Source organism: Neltuma alba, unplaced genomic scaffold, assembly GCF_004799145.2.
Source record: "Neltuma alba isolate B1F8T4 unplaced genomic scaffold, ASM479914v2 tig00004040_pilon, whole genome shotgun sequence".
In the NCBI taxonomy this organism is placed as follows: domain Eukaryota; kingdom Viridiplantae; phylum Streptophyta; class Magnoliopsida; order Fabales; family Fabaceae; genus Neltuma; species Neltuma alba.
In genome coordinates, this window is record NW_021633538.1 from 117026 (window position 1) to 134956 (window position 17931).

The window sequence follows — 17931 nt, forward strand, 5'->3', positions numbered from 1 at the left end:
TTCCATTGTCTTCAGTCTTGTTTATAGCTTTTGTGTTTTGCAAGTGACACGTCATGTTTATCTGATGAGAAGTCTTGTACAATCTATCTACTTTATATCTAAAATCTCGTAATACTCGTGAAGCTAAAATGGGTCGGGTAATCTTCTACTTTATATCTAATATCTCGTAATACTTGAGAAGCCAAAATGGGTCGGGTAAGTTATTCAGATAACAGCAAATTGGGCGGGCAGCGATATTAATTATATATTAATCAATTAATTATGCTTGCAATGAAAATAAGCAAAAAGCCACTACATTTAATAAAATCTATGCAATTAAAATCTTTGCAGTAAACCTTTCCTTTTATGATTATCATCATCAGCTACTAATTCAGCTCACTTTGAAATGACTGCAAATATTCGCGAGGAATTGTTAATATTTTAAGATATCATTTTTTTAATTATTTAATTTCCAAAATTAAGGACAAATGACTAAATTTGTTAAATAAATATATGGTTATTTAATCTAATTAGTAAAAAAAATAAGTGTATTTGTAGCTGTGGATGTCCAGAAAGTTTTTTTAATCAATAACTTCACGTCTCTAATTAAGTACCCCAAAATATATTTCAATAAATTGAAAAACTATACAATTAGAAATATAAATATAAATATAATGATTTATCATCATAAATATAGTTCTTTGCTTTAAAGATCATATCGATCAAGACCCACCAATCCGTGCATAGCACGGGAAAAATATTCTAGTTGTAATAAGAAACATAACAAGTTTTAATATTGCATTAATGAATTTAATAAAATGAATGAATATAAATATTTCTCTATTTTTTTAGGACTAAGTTCCACTCAGACATTGAGAGCGGTTAAAGAATCAAATTAATAATCCAAGCAAATAAATTAGCAAAAATATATTTAATACAAATCATCATCGTCACGTTCTGATTCTGGTTCTTGCATCATCCAAGTACCATCTGCCTGTTGAGCCAATCCCTTATTTTGGTCAATCCTCCAAGCCTCAGGAATATGATACTCATCCTTCAGAGCACCCATGCCTTTGTTCACAAGTGCAATGTCCCTTTTAACCTCCAAATTAAATCCTCCTTTGCTCCCCTGTGTTCCTGCAACGCCATGCAAGTACAACTCCAAATTATGCCAACTCTTCAAATCACCAGGTTGTTTCAAGAAGTTCGATTCGTCAGTAATGATCCCCAACTCTTCTCCCACTTCTGCATAACCCAAGAAAGGATGCCTCGGAACAATATCACTTTTTTACGGATTCTTAGTATCCGAAGATCCTTTTGACTTGCAGAAAACTCCTGAAAGTCTGAGTCTCCAACTCTGGGGCTAGCAAAAACAATGGTTGTGACAGAACAAGCTTTTTGGGGTTCATTTTCTGGGATGTTACATCCATTTGTGACTATGTCCACCGCATTTAGTGTTGCAAGTGCTGCGCCTAAGCTGTGTCCAGTAACTGTTATGCTGATTTCCTCATCCTTATATTTGTTAACCAGTCTTCTAATCTCAGTCAAGACCTGCATAATAAGATCGATGATGAATATTAGATGTTTCCTTTCATGAATATTGATGAGTTAAAATAATAAATCTTCCATTTCTGTCACACTCACAATCTAAAACATAAGTATTATACCTGAGTTCTAGCACTGGTTTTGGTGAAGTCTGATTGTGATGAGTTAGTTGCTGTGTAAACGGAGTAAAAGCCTCGGTGTACTTTACATTTAGAGTCATCCCCAAAAATGTATGGAGCATCGTCCAAAAGGAACTGAAGATCTTTGATCCATTCCATGACCTGCTCATTCCTCTCCAGGCCACCACAATGTCCCTCCTCCCTAACACGGCTTTGCCTTCATCGGTGGCCACCGCGACATACCCCATCCAGTTTGATTCTTCGACATCGTCTAGAATATGAAAATCGATCTCTGACTTTGCGTAGAGGAACTTCGTCACCTTATACTTGAAAGGATTTCCTTTCCTAAACCCACTTTGGAAAAGAAATCTCTTTTCCCATAACGGCTTCTTCTTGCATACTTGGATGCTTTATCAGAGTTAAAAGCATCATAAGTAGCTTCAGCCATTTCTCCATGTGTATTATGTACCTACGGAGATTGAAATCAAGTGGGTCTGGCAAATCCTTCCAATTATTTTTGCCCACTGAGTTCTCTCCAGTTTGTTTGATGCTTCCAGGTCTGGCCATGTGCCTTTTCTCTTCCTCATGTTGATCGGCCACCTTATGAGAACTCATGGTTTTGCTTGCAAAGCTACCCATCTTCTTCTTCTGCTCCTCCTTCTCTTTCTTCTCCTCTTCTTCTTTCTGTTCGCCTTTCTTTGAAATAAAATGTTTTGTGAACTCAGTGAGGCTGATTTATGATGAGGAGCCTGATAGACTGCTTATAAACCTGACCTCGTCCTTCGCTTGCATGGTCAAAGTCGTTGAAACTTCATTTGAAAAGTAGTCACCTTCTGACCAAATCTTGCTTAATGAGTCCGTCATTACTTTGCATTCGTATAGAGTAGTTTCGTATGAAGGGAAACTAGCGGTTGACTATCTGGTTTATACATGCATTTCATTCGTGTTGAGAGAGTCTAGGCTTCGCATGGTTGACTATTATGTACTTAGGTTCATTTTCGTTTTTTCTGAGAAATGGATTGTGATTGATGTGTCAGTTTTAGACTGTTTGGTTGTATATTCAGTGATGGTCCGCGCGAGGTTCCCAGCTAGTTGGACTGTTAGTTTTCACTGTAGCATTACAGCCACCTTGGTTCGTTTTGTCGTTTTCAATAATATCAGCCAGCTTGTTTTGACGCTGAATATTTAACTAATATAGTTGAAAGAATATTTTCTACTTGTTGTTTTTAATTGATGATTTATGTGGACAAAAGTTTAATTCCATTATCTTGCATAATAATATATGAGTGAAGTGGCGTGGCCCATGTTCAAAATGAGTAACTTAATGTTGATAATTGTGGATCAGGTCGTAGAAAATGTTACATTAATGCAAAATGGTAATGCCAACTTAGTTAGTTGACAATTCAAATGAAACGTGTTTAGCGCAACCACGCTGGTCTTTTTGGTCTCAATCATCTTCATCTTCATTAACGAAATTGTTTGTGCCTAATCTGACCATAGTTTAATTTTGATCAACAAATTGTTTTATAAATGTGACTACGTTTTGTGAGAAAGAGAAAGGTGAAAGGGAAAAGAACGTCCTCGTGGCTTTCCATGACTCAACCTATAAGCCTTGCGAGCCAAGCATTTCCCGATTTATTAAAGAATAAAAAGTTACAAAACATTTTCAATCATGAATGAAATAACAACTCTCAAAAACTCATGTAACGGTAGCAAATTTAGGAATCAAACAGCGACATATATACATACTACCTCCTAGCCTTATTTGTAAACTATAAATAAGATTTTATACCTCTCTTCTTATTACGTATACTATATATAATATCATACCGAGCTATGTTTGGTTTTATATTCCGTGATGGTCCGTGCGAGGCTACCAGCTAGTTGGACTGTTAGTTCTGACTGTAGCAGTATAGCCACCTTGGTTCGTTTTGTCGTTTCCAGTAATATTAGCCAGCTTGTTTTGACGCAGAATATTTAACTAATATAATTGAAAGAACATTTTCTACTGGTTTTTAATTGATGATTTATGAGCACAAAAGTTTGATTCCTTTATCTTGCCATGCGGCCCACGTTCAAAATGAGTAACTTAAAGTTGATAATTATGGAACAGGTCCTAGAAAATGTTACATTAATGCAAGATGGTAATGCCAACTTAGTTGACAATTCAAATTAAATGTGTTTAGTACAACCACTCTGGTCTTTTTTTGGTCTCAATTATTTTCATGAACGAAATTATTTGTGCCCAATTTCACCATAGTTTGGATCAACAAATTATTTTATAAACGTCCTCGTGGTTTTCCATGACTCAACCTATAAACCTTTCGAGCCAACCATTTTCCAATTTATTAAAGAATAAAAAGTTATAAAACATTTTTCGAGCATGAATGAAATAACAACTCACAAAAACTCATGTAGCGGTAGCAAATTTAGGAATCAAACAGTGACATAAATATTTTTAAGGAAAAATTAATCTTTTAGCCTTTCAAGTTTTAACTCAGTTATGACTCAATCCCTTAACTATGATTCGGTGTAATTCAATTCTTAAACTTTAGCTCAGTCAAAACTCAATCCTTTTTTTTCCCTATTTGATAAATTAATTTTACATGGCAACAAAGGTTGCTGACATATTTTAAAGAAGGAAAAATGATAGAAACATACCTGTTAAATTTTTAAAAAAAAAACAAATAGGTCAGTTGGCTACTCTTGTAATGGTATTGACTACTTTTATAATAGTTTTGACAAGTCAAAATCTATTAAAATAACTTATTTGTCATTTTGAAATTCATGAGGTATTTTTCTGTCATTCTCTCAAAAAAATGCTGATGTGTGTTCCAAATAAGCTCCACATGGCTGCTAACGCAAATTCGTGGTCTTCTTTATTAAACCCTGCCCTTTGTCCCCACCTGACTGTCAATCAACTTTGCAGCTCCATCAGCACCCTAGTACCCCACGCATCTACAAGCTCCATCGACATGTCCTCTTCTCTCTTTCCTCCATCTCTCAACCTCCCACTTCTCTTCTTCCTTGTTTCCTTTCTTCCACCCCCCCCCCCGGGGCCCAAAAAATAAAAATTCTTGCAGAAAATATGTTCTTGCTTTGGTGAGAGGAGGGAGAGGCAATTGGAGCTATATGTGTCTAAAATGGTTGGAATTTTTTTTTTTTTAACAGGAAAGAAAGAGTAACTCCTCATTTAAAGAAAAACAAAGAAAAAGAACAGAGAAGGTAGGATGGAGGGGAGGAAGAGACCTTGAATTGTTCCCTATTGCACAAAGGGAGACCTCACAGCAAGGACTGTTAATTTGAGTCTAGAAGAGTTAGGAAGCTAGGAGTTAGGAATTTTGTCTTTGACTCATGATAGGATAGTTTGTGGTCTTGAAATAATTAATGGTGAAATGATTCTTGCTTGGGAAGCAGCTGTTTGTGATCTTGTGTGGGAGCTTGCAGATGCGTGGGAGGTGTTAATGGAGCTGCAAAGTTGATGCACAGTTAGGTGCGGACTGGCGAGTTTAAGGACGGCGGCCAATTTGCTTTAGGAGCCATGCGGAGCTTATTTTGGTACACACATCAATATTTTTTAATATGTCAGCAATCTCTTTTGCCATGTATAATTAATTTATCAAATGAAAATAAATTAAGGACTGAGTTTTAATAGATTTAAAAGTTTAGGAATTGAGTTATACTGAATTATAGTTGAGAGATTGAGTCATAATTGAATTAAAACTTGAAAAACCAAAAGATTAATTTTTCTTACTTTCAAAAAGCCATTTTTGTTTGATTCATTTAAGGGAAAATTATCCCAAACGTTCAAAGAAATATCCTATATTACACAAAATCAAAGAAATCAGCCATATTGGTCACAGCTGGTGAGGTTTTTTTATTCTAGTCTGTTGAGATTAATTCAGTTAGAGTTCAAAAACTTTTATGCTTTATAGATTATTGATGTGTTTAGGGAGGGTAATACTTGTGCAGATGCCTTAGCTAATTTGAGTATTGTACATGGTCTGCCTCCTCAATGTGTGAAACAACATTTGTACAATGATTTTGTGGGTGTTGCTTTCCCCCAAATGATAATGAAATAAGATGATGGGCTGATGACCCGTACTATTCCAAATATAGATATAATCCTGATATTATATACTTCTTTGCTTTTTAATATAGGACCTAATTGAAAAGTTGATATTGGTCATGTATATAAGACCTATTTCATATGTTTATGAATTTTTTTTTTTAAATTAACCCTATTGATATTGCCCCAACAATAACCAAGTAGGAGAGAGGGAGGAAATTAAGAAAAATGCTTATGGTATTTTAGGAAAAACATATCATACTAACTAATTTAATTAAAATCTTTAATCTAGCCAAATTAATTAATTATATCTTATATTAAGAACCGGAGGAGTATAATATCATACTGAGTTCTATGTTTATAAAAACTACTATTATTATTTGGTTTTGGAAATAAAAATTATCCCAAAAAAAGCACGAGAAAAGGAGAAGAGGATTAGGAACATAACTAAAATTTAATTTAATTAAATATCTAGTGCAAAACATAAATTAAATATATTATTCGTACATTATAAATAATATAGCTCATGCTGCAATACATTTAGTTTCTGTTATATAGGATGTCTCTTTCTTTGTTTCATATTTAGAAGCAGGTGATATCAAGGAGAGTTTGTTCAAAACAAAAAACCAAAAAGATGATATTAGGGAGAGGAAAGATCCCCATCTTGTCCGCCATTTTCTTTCGCTTTCTGCAAACTTACAAGATGTTATTAATTCCACCTTTTGGGATTTAAATGTCATTCTCCATGATTTTATCCGAAAGTTCCCAATACATAACCTTCTATTGTCTTCAGTCTTTTTTATAGCTTTATGTTTTGCAAGTAATACATCATGTTTATCTGATGAGAATTCTAGTACAATTGTAATAAGAAACATAACAAGTTTTAATATTGCATTAATGAATTTCATAAAATGAATGAATACAAATATTTCTCTATCTTTTAACACTAGGTTCCACTCAGATATTTAGATTGGTTAAAAGAATCAAATTAATAATTCAAGCAAATAAACTAGCAATAGTATATTCAGTAAAAATCATCATCCTCAGATTCTGATTTGGGTTCTTGCATCATCCAAGTACCATCTGGCTGTTGAACCAATCCTTTGTTTTGGTCAATCCTCCAAGCCTCAGGAACATGATACTCATCCTTCAAAACACCCATGCCTTTGTTCACAAGTGCAATGTCCCTTTTAACCTCTAGATTAAATCCTCCTTTGCTCCCTTGTGTTCCTGCAACTCCATGCAAGTAAACCTCCAAATTATGCCAACTCTTCAAATCACCTGGTTGTTTCAAGAAGTTTGATTCGTCAGTATCGATCTCCAACTCTTCTCCCACTTCTGCATAACCCAAGAAAGGATGCCTCGGAACAATATCGTTTTTGTTACGGATTCTTAGTATCCGAAGATCCTTTTGACCTGCAGAAAACTCCTGAAAGTCTGAGTCTCCAACTCTAGGGCTAGCAAAAACAATGGCTGTGACAGGACAAGCTTTTAGAGGTTCATTTTCTGGAGTGTTACATCCATTTGTGACTATGTCCACTGCATTTAATGTTGCAAGCGCTGCGCCTAAGCTGTGTCCAGTTACTGTTATGCTGATTTCTTCATCCTTATATTTGTTAACCAGTCTTCTAATCTCAGTCAAGACCTGCATAATAAGATAGATGATGAATATTAGATATTAATGATAATGAATAAGATGATATATAGTGATGGGTAAAATAATAAATTAGAAATTTCAGTTGCACTCATATTTAAGAAACAAAGATGTATTGTACCTGAGTTCTTGCACTAGTTTTATTGAAGTCCGATTGTGATGAGTTTGTTGCTGTGTAAACGGAGTAAAAGCCTCGGTGCACTTTACATTTAGAATCATCACCAAAAATGTATGGAGCATCATTCAAAAGGATTTGAAGATCTTTGATCCATTCCATGACCTGCTCAGTTCCTCTCCAGGCCACCACAATGTCCCTCCTCCCTAACACGGCTTTGCCTTCATCGGTGGCCACCGCGACATACCCCATCCAGTTTGATTCTTCGACATCGTCTAGAATATGAAAATCGATCTCTGACGTTGCGTAGAGGAACTTCGTCACCTTATACTTGAAAGGATTTCCTTTTTCTAAACCCACTTTGGAAAAGAAATCTCTTTTGCCATAACGGCTTCGTCTTGCATACTTGGATGCTGTATCAGAGTTAAACGCATCATAAGTAGCTTCAGCCATTTCTCCGTAATGTATTATGTACCTACGGAGATTGACATCAAGTGGGTCTAACAAATCCTTCCAATTATTTTGGCCACTAAGTTCTCTCCAGTTTGTTTCGATGCTTCCAGGTCTGGCCATCTGCTTTTTCTCTTCCTCATGTTGATCGGCCACTTTATGAGAACCCATGGCTTTGCTTGCAAAACTACCCATCTTCTTTTTCTGCTCCTCCTTCTCTTTCTTCTTTCTGTTCGCTTTGCTTTGAAATGAAATGTTATATGAACTGCAGTGAGGTCGATTTATGATGAGGAAGCCTGGTTTTGCATGCTTATATACTTGAAAATGCTGACCTGATCGTCCTTCCCTTGCATGGTCAAAGTCGTTGAATCTTGATTTGACAAGTAATCGCCTTCTGACCAAATCATGCTTGCTCAGTCTGTTGAGACTGTTAGGTTTTAAACTTCTTTATTTCATTCGCAGTAGTTTCGTACGAAGCGGACTAGAAGTTGACTATTAGGTACTTATGTTTCTGTCATGCTGATACATCTCTTTAACGCTCTTTGGGACTCAGGTTGATTTTGGTTCTGAGATCAATTGTTGTAACAGGACTTCGATATATGAATATGCAAAAACAGAGGTCCTGAAATTTAATGTTGATATGTTTGTGCACGTGGGTGTGTTTAATTGTATAAAATAGAAAAATGTGTTACTTGTTAATTAAAAGGGAGAATTATAATCAGATTTTGGAAAAAAAATTTAATTACCTCAAAATCTATTGGTACTTAATAGGTTTGTGTTAGTTATTTGTTATCAGGATTTTTTGATAATTAAATTTTCTTTTCTTTAGGACCTCATGATACTTCTCCCTGTATAGAAATGATGTGGTGACATCATCTTCCATACTCGGTCTTTTTAAATCTTTTAGTTTCAGAATTCATAAAACTTAACTTTGATAATGACGCGATCTTTCTGAGAAATGGTGTAATTGATGCGTTAGAACTAGACTGTTAGGTTTTACTCCTATGGTGGTCCATGCGAGACTACAAGCTAGTTGGACTGTTAGTTCTTTCGTCTTCTTTTTTTTCCCTCCTGGTGTTCTTTTTACTGTGGCAGTCTATAGCCATCTTCGTTCGTTTATAATATCAGCTAGCTAGTTTTGACGTTGAATATTTATTATAATTTAAAGAATTAATATATTCTTTTTTTTAATCATGCATAATATATGAGATATAGCGGCCACGTTCAAAACGTGTGACTCAGGAGTTGATAATTAAATATGTAATGGTTGCAGAAAATGTCATGCTAATGCATGGAAGATAATAGTAAGGCTAACTCCGTGGACAAAATTCGTGGCATTGATTTTTATTTGTGAAATTTTGTTTGGCGATTATTATAATTGCACGGCTTAGTCAAAACCAACAATTTAATATTTTCAAATGTTACCCTGGTTAATTGTACCTCTTTTATCTGGCTTGAAAAATTCGTATGGTGATTGGGAAATCGGAATAAATACATGCTCCTCCAATTCTTAATGTAAAAATTAATTAACTAATTAAAATAGATTAAGGATGTTAGTTGAATTAGTTAATATGATAGTACCTGTGATCCTCAATATAAGAGTTAGTTGACTAATTTGAGTAGAATAAGAAAATTAATTAAGTTAGTTATTTGTAATAAATAAGTATTATTTTTTCTAAAATATCCTTGCTAATCAAGTGTATTAGTTAGAACTATCTTAACAAAAAAAATGAATAAATATGAGAGACAAAGTCAAACAAACTCTTATATTAAGGACTAGAGGTAGTATGTTTTTTCTAAAACACCCTAGGCATCTTTTTAATTTCCTTCCTTCCTCTCCTATTTGATTATTGTTGAGGGAACATCAATAAGCTTAATTTGAAAAAAAGTTGATAATCATATGACATATGTCTTATATTTAGTACCAACATTAACTGTCTAATTAGGTATTATATTAAGGGTTATAGGAGTGTGCGTATATGCATTGTGACTGAAAATCTTAATACGAAAAAGCTAGAAAAAAGGCAAAGCCAATTACAAAGACCTATAAGGACCAGAGGCTTATTGCAAAGGAGTTAAACAAGACATACATGCTTTCAAAACAACTAGAAATTTCTCCCCGTACGATGCACGAGCTAAAATATTTGATTGAATTTTAAATTTTAATAAATTGTATCATCTAAGGTAGTTTAAGATTCACTTTTTATAGAAATGTGATTTTTTTTATTCATTCAAATAAGATTTGAATTAGAGATTGAGAAATTAGAAGGACCATATGAAAATTTAAATTTATTTATTTATTTCTCCAATTAAACCCCCCAATTGACATACTATTTAATCATGATGCTTCCCATTTAATTTATTATATTTAAATTCCAAGTAAGATATTATTCAAATTCAAAATTAATTATTAATTTCTTCATCTGAGTCTTCAATTGAAATCCCATTTAATAATGATGCCGCCCATTTAATTCAATATACCCAAATCCCAATCACAATATTATCCAAACCTTATTAATTAAATATATTCAGATATCATAATATTATATTCGACTCATTTTTAAACGAACCGGGTATTACAAGTTTTCAAGAATATAGTTGATAATAGTTGATTTTTCCTTGATCTATTGAAGGGAAATGACGCAGAGGACCATAGAAAGCAAAATTTAAAGAAAAAAATAATAGTAATTAACTATGAGTTTATGAAATTATGTGTGTGTATGTGTATATAAATATATAAGCATCAAGGTTGAAAATAAAAGGCAACTGAATGAGAATGCAACATAGTCCAACTATAAATTCCGAAAAGTTTGTTGTAAGTATAAAAGAATTAGTCATAAAAATTGGAAGATTATTTGCTAAATTAATTTGAAGAAGTTTTGTAAACAATGGAAAATATGTAACATGGCTTGCGCTAAGGATCTTAATTAATAACGTTTAGTTGTTTATGAACCACTTGTGAGCTTCTAGAATTTTGGGAAAGACCAACCTTTAAAGTTTTTCTCAAAGGCTACACTATTCTAATACTTATTGTGTGAAAATGAAATTTCTCTTATAAACTTTACACATTCATAATTAAATTGTTATAAATTCAAAATCAGAGGTATGAAACTCTAATTTTCAGCTCTTTAGCATCTTTTTTTTTTATAATAAATTTTAGACCCGAGTTCATTTCAACTAATTTACCTGCATATAATCAGTTCAAATCTAGCAGGTCTATCTGAATATATCTTAGTCTGAATCATGGCACCAGTATCTGATTACATTCGTTCAACTTTTACTTCTTATGGAGCTATTTACAACGCAAAAAGGTACCAAAGTTTACATTATAAAAGGTAATTTGAAAAACAGCTAAATCATAAAAGTTGGCTTCTTTCCATAGTCCACCTTGGCTAAGCCTTCTGCAGCTTCTCTTGTCTCGAGGTACTTTTGGTCTCATGGTTAATACATTGAGAGGGGGGTGAGATTCGAAGTAATCATTAGCAATAATCATGTTTCAATAAATAATGCGTGGTAAACAAACCAGGCATGCAAAACATGACACAGAAAAACACCTTACATATATGGTATCTAACAAAATTTTCTGAACAATGAGGAACACAACAACTATAAATTCATCAGGAGTTTTAATTACAAATGAGACATTTAATTTTCAAATGTAACTCTCAATTTATAACTGAGATTTCTGTTTGTAATTGTCTAAATCGATATTTGGAAACCATTTATTTTCTAAATATTTCTGAAGACTTGACTGTTTTTAATTAAACCTTTTGGGACTTAAATGTCATTCCTCAAGATTTATGGGTTAATAAGGGTTATTTTCCTTGGAAGTTTTAGTGAAGGAAATGTGAATATTTGAAAGTTTTTCTTCATTTTTTTTTTTCCCAACTCAATGTCTCCCCGGAGGTGTTAAAAAAGATGCAATGTCGCCTTACTCTATAGTATGTAGCAACCCAAACAGTTGTTTGAGCCTTATGCCACGTATGATTTTGCATAGGCATGACCATGCTTTCTTCTTTGAGTTAAACGCCACTTTTGTCAAGCATTTGTAAAGGAACAATAGGTATTCGAAAGTTTCTTTCCAACTCAGATTTACAGGGGAGAAAAAATTGTGATCCCTCGTCTTCTTGGCAATGGCTACACGCTCTTCATCGGGGAGACAGCGTTTTCAAGGAAAAACAGGCCCCTGGCTACTTCATCCCATTGTCTCACTAGAAAAGGGGGTCATGGTTGTGGCTTCCCTGAGAAAATTGCATCCCCTGGTCACTGCCATTGCTCTAGAGAAACTATTTTATATCCCTTTAAAATTTCGATTTCTTCATGCAAATCAGTGTTAGAATCATTAGCAACTCATGTATACACTTTTATCGTCTTTGAGGTAAGAAATATAACAAAAGTTTTAATATTGCAATCAATGAATTTAATTAATGAAATAAATGAATACAAACATTTCTCCACTGAAACATTTAGTTGTTTAAAAGAATCAAATTAATAATTCAATCAAATAATTAATAAATTAGAAAGAATAAATCCACTAAACATCATCATTCTCAGATTCTGATTCTGGTTCTTGCATCTTCCAAGTACCATCGGGCTGTTGAGCCAATCCCTTGTTTGGATCAATCCTCCAAGCCTTAGGGATATTATACTTATCCTTCAAAGCACCCGTGCCTTTGTTCACAAGTGCAATATCCCTTTTGACCTCTAAATTAAATCCTCCTTTGCTCCCTTGTGTTCCTGCAACTCCATGCAAGTAAACCTCCAAATTATGCCAACTCTTCACATTCCCTGGTTGTTTTAAGAAGTTTGACTTTTGAGTATCAATGATTAACTCTTGTCCTACTTCTGCATAACCCCAGAATGGGTGCCTTGGAACAATATCTTTTTTGTTACGGATTCGTAGTATCCGAAGATCCTTTTGGCCTGAGGAAAACTCCTGGAAGTCTGAGTCCCCAACTCTAGGGCTAGCAAATACAATGGCTGTGACAGGACAAGCTTTGAGAGGTTCATTTTCTGGGATGTTACATCCATTTGTGACTATGTCCACTGCGTTTAGTGTTGCAAGGGCTGCGCCTAAGCTGTGTCCAGTTACTGTTATGCTGATTTCCTCATCCTTATATTTATCGACCAGTCTTGTAATCTCAGTTAGGACCTGCACAATGAGAGATCATGAATATTAATTATTTGCCTTCATGAATACGATCAGATATATATAGTGATGGGTTTCTGTCAGTCACATACTGAAACATATGTATTATACCTGAGTTCTTGCACTGGCTTGGTTGAAGTCTAATTGTGCTGAATTAGTTGCTGTGTAAACGGAGTAAAAGCCTCGGTGAACTTTGCATTCAGAATCATCTCCAAAAATGTATGGAGCATAATTCAAATGAAACTGAAGATCTTTGATCCATTCCATGACCTGTTCAGTTCCTCTCCAAGCCACCACAATATCTCTCCTCCCTAACACTGCTTTGCCTTCATCGGTGGCCACCGCGACATACCCTATCCAGTTTGATTCTTCGACATCGTCTAATACGTGAAACTCAAGCTCTGAGGTTGCATAGAGGAACTTTGTCACCTTATACTTGAAAGGATTTCCATTTTCTAAACCCACTTTGGAAAAGAAATCTTTTTTTCCATAACGGCTTCTTCTTGCATACTTGGATTCTGTATCAGAGTTAAAAGCATCATAAGTAGCTTCAGCCATTTCTCCATAATGTATTATGTACATACGAAGGTTGATATCCAGTGGGTCTAGCAAACCCTTCCAATAATGCTGGCCACTAAGTTCTCTCCAGTTTGTTGCAATGCTTCCAGATCTGGCCATCTGCTTCTTCTCTTCCTCGAGTTGATCTGCCACCTTGTGGGAATTCATCATTTTGCTTGCAAAGCTACCCATCTGTTTTTCTTCTTCTTGTTTCTGTTCGCTGTTCTTTGAAGTAGAATGGTTTATGAAATACAATGAGGTTGATTTATGATGAGGAAGCCTGCTTTTTCATGCTCATATATATACTTGAAAACCTTGACTTCGTCCTTTTCTTTCATGTTCAAAGTTTTGCGCCTCTTTAAAACTTTACTGGAAATTTCATTATATTATTTTATTCGTAGTATTTTAGTACAAAGGGAATTAGCAGTTGACTATTAGCTACTTGTGTTTGAGGCGTGCAGATGTTATATGTTTTTTTTTTTTAAACGCTTGTTGGGACTCAATCGTTATATGGAGCAAAATTTAATATATGAATATGCACAATAAAAGGCATTAAGACTCACAATATTTATATAGTATGATTCATGTTAAATTCTACTGGCCCAATTTTTAATATAAGAAGTAGACAAAAGGCTCATTCTGGTTTTAAATATAAAACTTTAATTCAATTTGTCACCCAAATTTATAATTTTCTCCCCAAAATAACCCTATTGATTGTAAATATCAAGGGTTCCATTAAAAGGGTAATTATAATGCATAACACGGAAAGGTCAAAACCCATTTATGACAAATAAATACCTTAACTAGTTTTTTTTAATATCCTCAAATTAATTATCTAGCTCTTATATTAAGAATTTGAGATGGTGTGTCGAAGCATGCAATGAATATCATTTCTATTTTTTGAGAGTCCTAGGTTTCGCATGATTGATCCGAATACGTGGGAATGATTAGACAACCTCATCCTTCATGCTCCGTTGGTGTTTTTTGAATTCGTAAATACTTCGATTTGATAATTATACGATTTTTCTATGAAATGGAATGTAATTGATGTGACAGTATTAGACTGGTAGGTTTTACATTCTGTGATGGTCCGTGCGAGGCTACTTATATAAGCTAGTTGGACTGTTAGATTTCATTGGAGCATTGTAGCCACCTTGGTTTCGTTTAGTCGTTTCCCTTTTTTTAATTGATATGATTCAAGGGGACGAAAGTTTAATTCCTTTATCTTGAATGATATGGAAGATATAGTGGCCGTGTGGTCCATATGCTTGTTCAAAATAAGTAACTTGAAGTTGATAGTTATGGAACGTGTCGAACAAAATGTTACATTTGGAAATGGTTATGTCAAATTAATTAGTTGACAATTCAAATTATTAATGAAGTTATTTGTGCCTAATTTGACCAAATTAAAGTTTTGATCAGCAAATCATTTTATGAGATAATTGTAATTTCAAATCTTCATACCTATAGTTTAATAATACCTCCAATCTTTAATATAAAAGTTATTTAACTTTTAATTTGATCTTAAATGTACGATTCCAATCCACTTTGTCTCTCATATTTATCCCTTTTTTTTTCAAGATAGTTCTTGTAATAGTTGTACGTATTAAAGGTTTTATCAAATGATAGTTCTAGCCAATACACATTATTAGTAAGGGCATTCTAGGACAACATCTATTTATTATAAATAACTAACTTAACTAATTTTCTTAATCTACTTCAATTAGTCAACTAGCTTTTATATTAAGAATTGGAAGTAGTATTTTCATATTGCTCGGTGGGTGCAGTTGGACATCTATTTTAATTTTTTCAAGTTGCTCAGTGGGTCTAGTTGGAAATCTCTTTTATCTGGCTTAAAAACAAATAGTGCAGCTTAAAGTACTGTATGATTAAGGACCAGAGGCTTATTGCCAAAGCAATCTAAATCATTTCTTTTGTCTTTCTAGTGATACAGGAAACCCACCACCAGTATCCCGTGCTCATTTTAGGCCCTGCTCTTCTACCTACATATGCATTTTCTGAGAATTGAACTCATATTCTCATTCTTACGGGAAGCATTAGCCGCTTATCACTGCACCAAATATTTGTCCGTCAATTTGAGTTTTCAATACACATTCATAAAACAACGCTTTAAAAGGGATAGTTTTACAAAAGAAAATTTGGCTGACATGGAACGAATCTAAAATCATACTGATATTCATACAATTTTTGTCATTATTTTTCCTCGAATTCACTCTATACTTAGTTTTGTAAATGTAGAGTATATTAATTATGACAAGGAGAAAGTGAAAGCGAGATGAAAAATATAACAAGAAAAAAATTTAAAAAAGAGGAAAACAAATCAAATAGAATGCTTTCATCAACAAATTTTGAATTAATTAGGATAATTTGTCGGAAGGATTTGAGATATCAAAGAATGTCACTAAATGGCAGATAGTATAGCGCACAACCTTTTTTCCCAATAATTGTTTAAATACAAATAATCAATACATGATATTAGGAATATTAGAGATCTCTTCACGCTCTCGAGTTTCGACTTTCAACCATGTCTTCACGAATGCTTTTCATGAAGATTAGTTCTCTTTTCTATCTTTACTGTGGCCTTGCATTCAAAGAAAAACTAAATTTTGGTATAATTTTTATCACAGTGAACAATATTCCGTTAAATATTTCAAAATATTGTTCATTTTTGTAATTAAAATCATATTAAATTTTTTAAAAAAAATTGAAACTATTAAATTTCCCTCAAATGATGGAATGTCTGGTTTACCTACCTTAACAATCGAACAATGAGTAATTAGCGCCAACGTTTTCACGGGGAAAATAACGGTATCTGACCCCACAATCCCCTTTGGTCTTTGTCGTTCAACGCCAGCGTTTTCATGACCGCTGCTTTATGTCACACCAGTTTCTCTCCTAACCAACCCTCCCATGTCAAGCTCGCATGAGGATGAAATCGCCCTCAAAAACCTTGGTGACCCTCATTAAACCCAACCCTTTCTTTGTCCTCTTTTTGTTATACCGATTAGATTATGCAACAAATGATTTCCTTGTGCTTCATGGTTATGAAGAGGGGAAAATTGGGGGAAATGAGAGGATAAGAGAAGGAGTGGAAGCTTGAGTGAAGGTGCTATTAGAGGAAACAAATAGGAATGAATTGATGTTATAGCTATAAGGTAAATTTTTTCCTCCCCTTGCCCTTGCGTGTCAGAACTTGGCTCTCTTGAGGAAGCCATTTAGTGCCATTTTCTTTTTTGATTTTAGGCTATAATAAATGCAGCAGATTCTCATGCTTGCACGGTGGTCAATATTCTGAATTTTAAAGATACCCTCTTCCTTGCACCGTTTTGATAGATCATTGAGGGCTTGAAAATCTTTTTCGATGATTATTTCTTCGTTGTAAAGTCTTCTGCGAGTTGGGTTTTAATGGTGAAAAATTTGTGATTTCAATTGGAGGGAAAAATAGATACACATATTGCAAGTACTCCATATTCTCCCTTTAAAGAGTGAAGTGAGATAGAGTGGGATGGCAAAAGGAAAAGAAAAAAAAAAAAAAAGTTATAGTGGATTGTGGAATTTTGGGGATTTAATTTGCTTGAGTGATGATGTTTAGTTGTGAAATTGTTGAAGAAATGAGTTGAAGTATGTTTTTCTTTAAGAAGTACGACACGCGGCAAACTGAGATATATAAGTATAGCATTTAAATCCTCGTAAGATCCTGGTTAGTTTGAGGGTAAAATTGTGGTGTGGAAATGGAATGTGAACTTGGCTAATTTCTGAAGCTCTGTTTGGCTCTGTTTTGTGCTGTTTTTGGCAGTGCTACAAGGCTTAAATAGCATTGTTGTTTTAGGACTGCATCTTTGTGAAAATATTTTTCCATTCTTTGAGCAATTTTGTGAACTGATTTTGTTGATGAAAGCTACTTCTGGTTCTGTTTTGTAACCATATAATGTGCATAAAGGGTGATGCATTGGTATTCTTTTGAAGCCATGTAAGAGCTATATGTTAATTGGCTTTTTGGTGCTGCTTTGTTGCTGACTTGTGGACAAAAAATTTGGAGGAACTTGTATTTTTACTATATGACTGTCACGGTGACTAAAATATGTTGTTGCAGTGCTCATATAGGAGTGATAGCATTAGAAATACATCGCCACTGGTTTGACTTGTACTGGTTGAAGTTGTTAAATGTGATGGTTATGTGCTTAAATGGTAATGATAAGTGAAATCGGTGGACTGATATAATGCTACACTTTCAATCACCACGCATGAGGCCGAACTAGTACCGGAAATTGA

At 34.1% G+C, this 17931-nt stretch overlaps 2 protein-coding genes and 1 pseudogene across 2 annotated transcripts; all 3 read right to left on the reverse strand.

Annotated features, from left to right (window-relative positions):
- Positions 1-910: 910 nt before the first annotated feature.
- On the reverse strand, positions 911-2282 carry LOC114743504 (phospholipase A1-IIgamma-like; annotated as a pseudogene).
- Positions 2283-6736: 4454 nt separating this feature from the next.
- On the reverse strand, positions 6737-8126 carry LOC114743505 (phospholipase A1-IIgamma-like). The gene is made up of 2 exons (XM_028931716.1): positions 7488-8126; positions 6737-7357 (listed from the first exon to the last, which is right to left on the reverse strand). Exons 1-2 carry the CDS (start codon positions 8124-8126, stop codon positions 6737-6739), a joined length of 1260 nt encoding a protein of 419 aa, XP_028787549.1.
- Positions 8127-12465: 4339 nt separating this feature from the next.
- Positions 12466-13830, reverse strand: LOC114743506 (phospholipase A1-IIgamma-like). The gene is made up of 2 exons (XM_028931717.1): positions 13192-13830; positions 12466-13083 (listed from the first exon to the last, which is right to left on the reverse strand). The coding sequence occupies exons 1-2, from the start codon at positions 13828-13830 to the stop codon at positions 12466-12468; spliced, it is 1257 nt and encodes a 418-aa protein (XP_028787550.1).
- Between the last annotated feature and the right edge of the window lie 4101 nt (positions 13831-17931).

Bases quoted from the DNA above. Each gene is read 5' to 3' on its own strand.
- LOC114743506 (XM_028931717.1), bottom strand. From the start codon at position 13,830: ATGGGTAGCTTTGCAAGCAAAATGATGAATTCCCACAAGGTGGCAGAT. The intron at 13,084-13,191 runs GTATAATACATA...CTCATTGTGCAG, and splicing joins AAGCCAGTGCAAGAACTCAG to GTCCTAACTGAGATTACAAG.
- LOC114743505 (XM_028931716.1), bottom strand. From the start codon at position 8,126: ATGGGTAGTTTTGCAAGCAAAGCCATGGGTTCTCATAAAGTGGCCGAT. The intron at 7,358-7,487 runs GTACAATACATC...CTTATTATGCAG, and splicing joins AAACTAGTGCAAGAACTCAG to GTCTTGACTGAGATTAGAAG.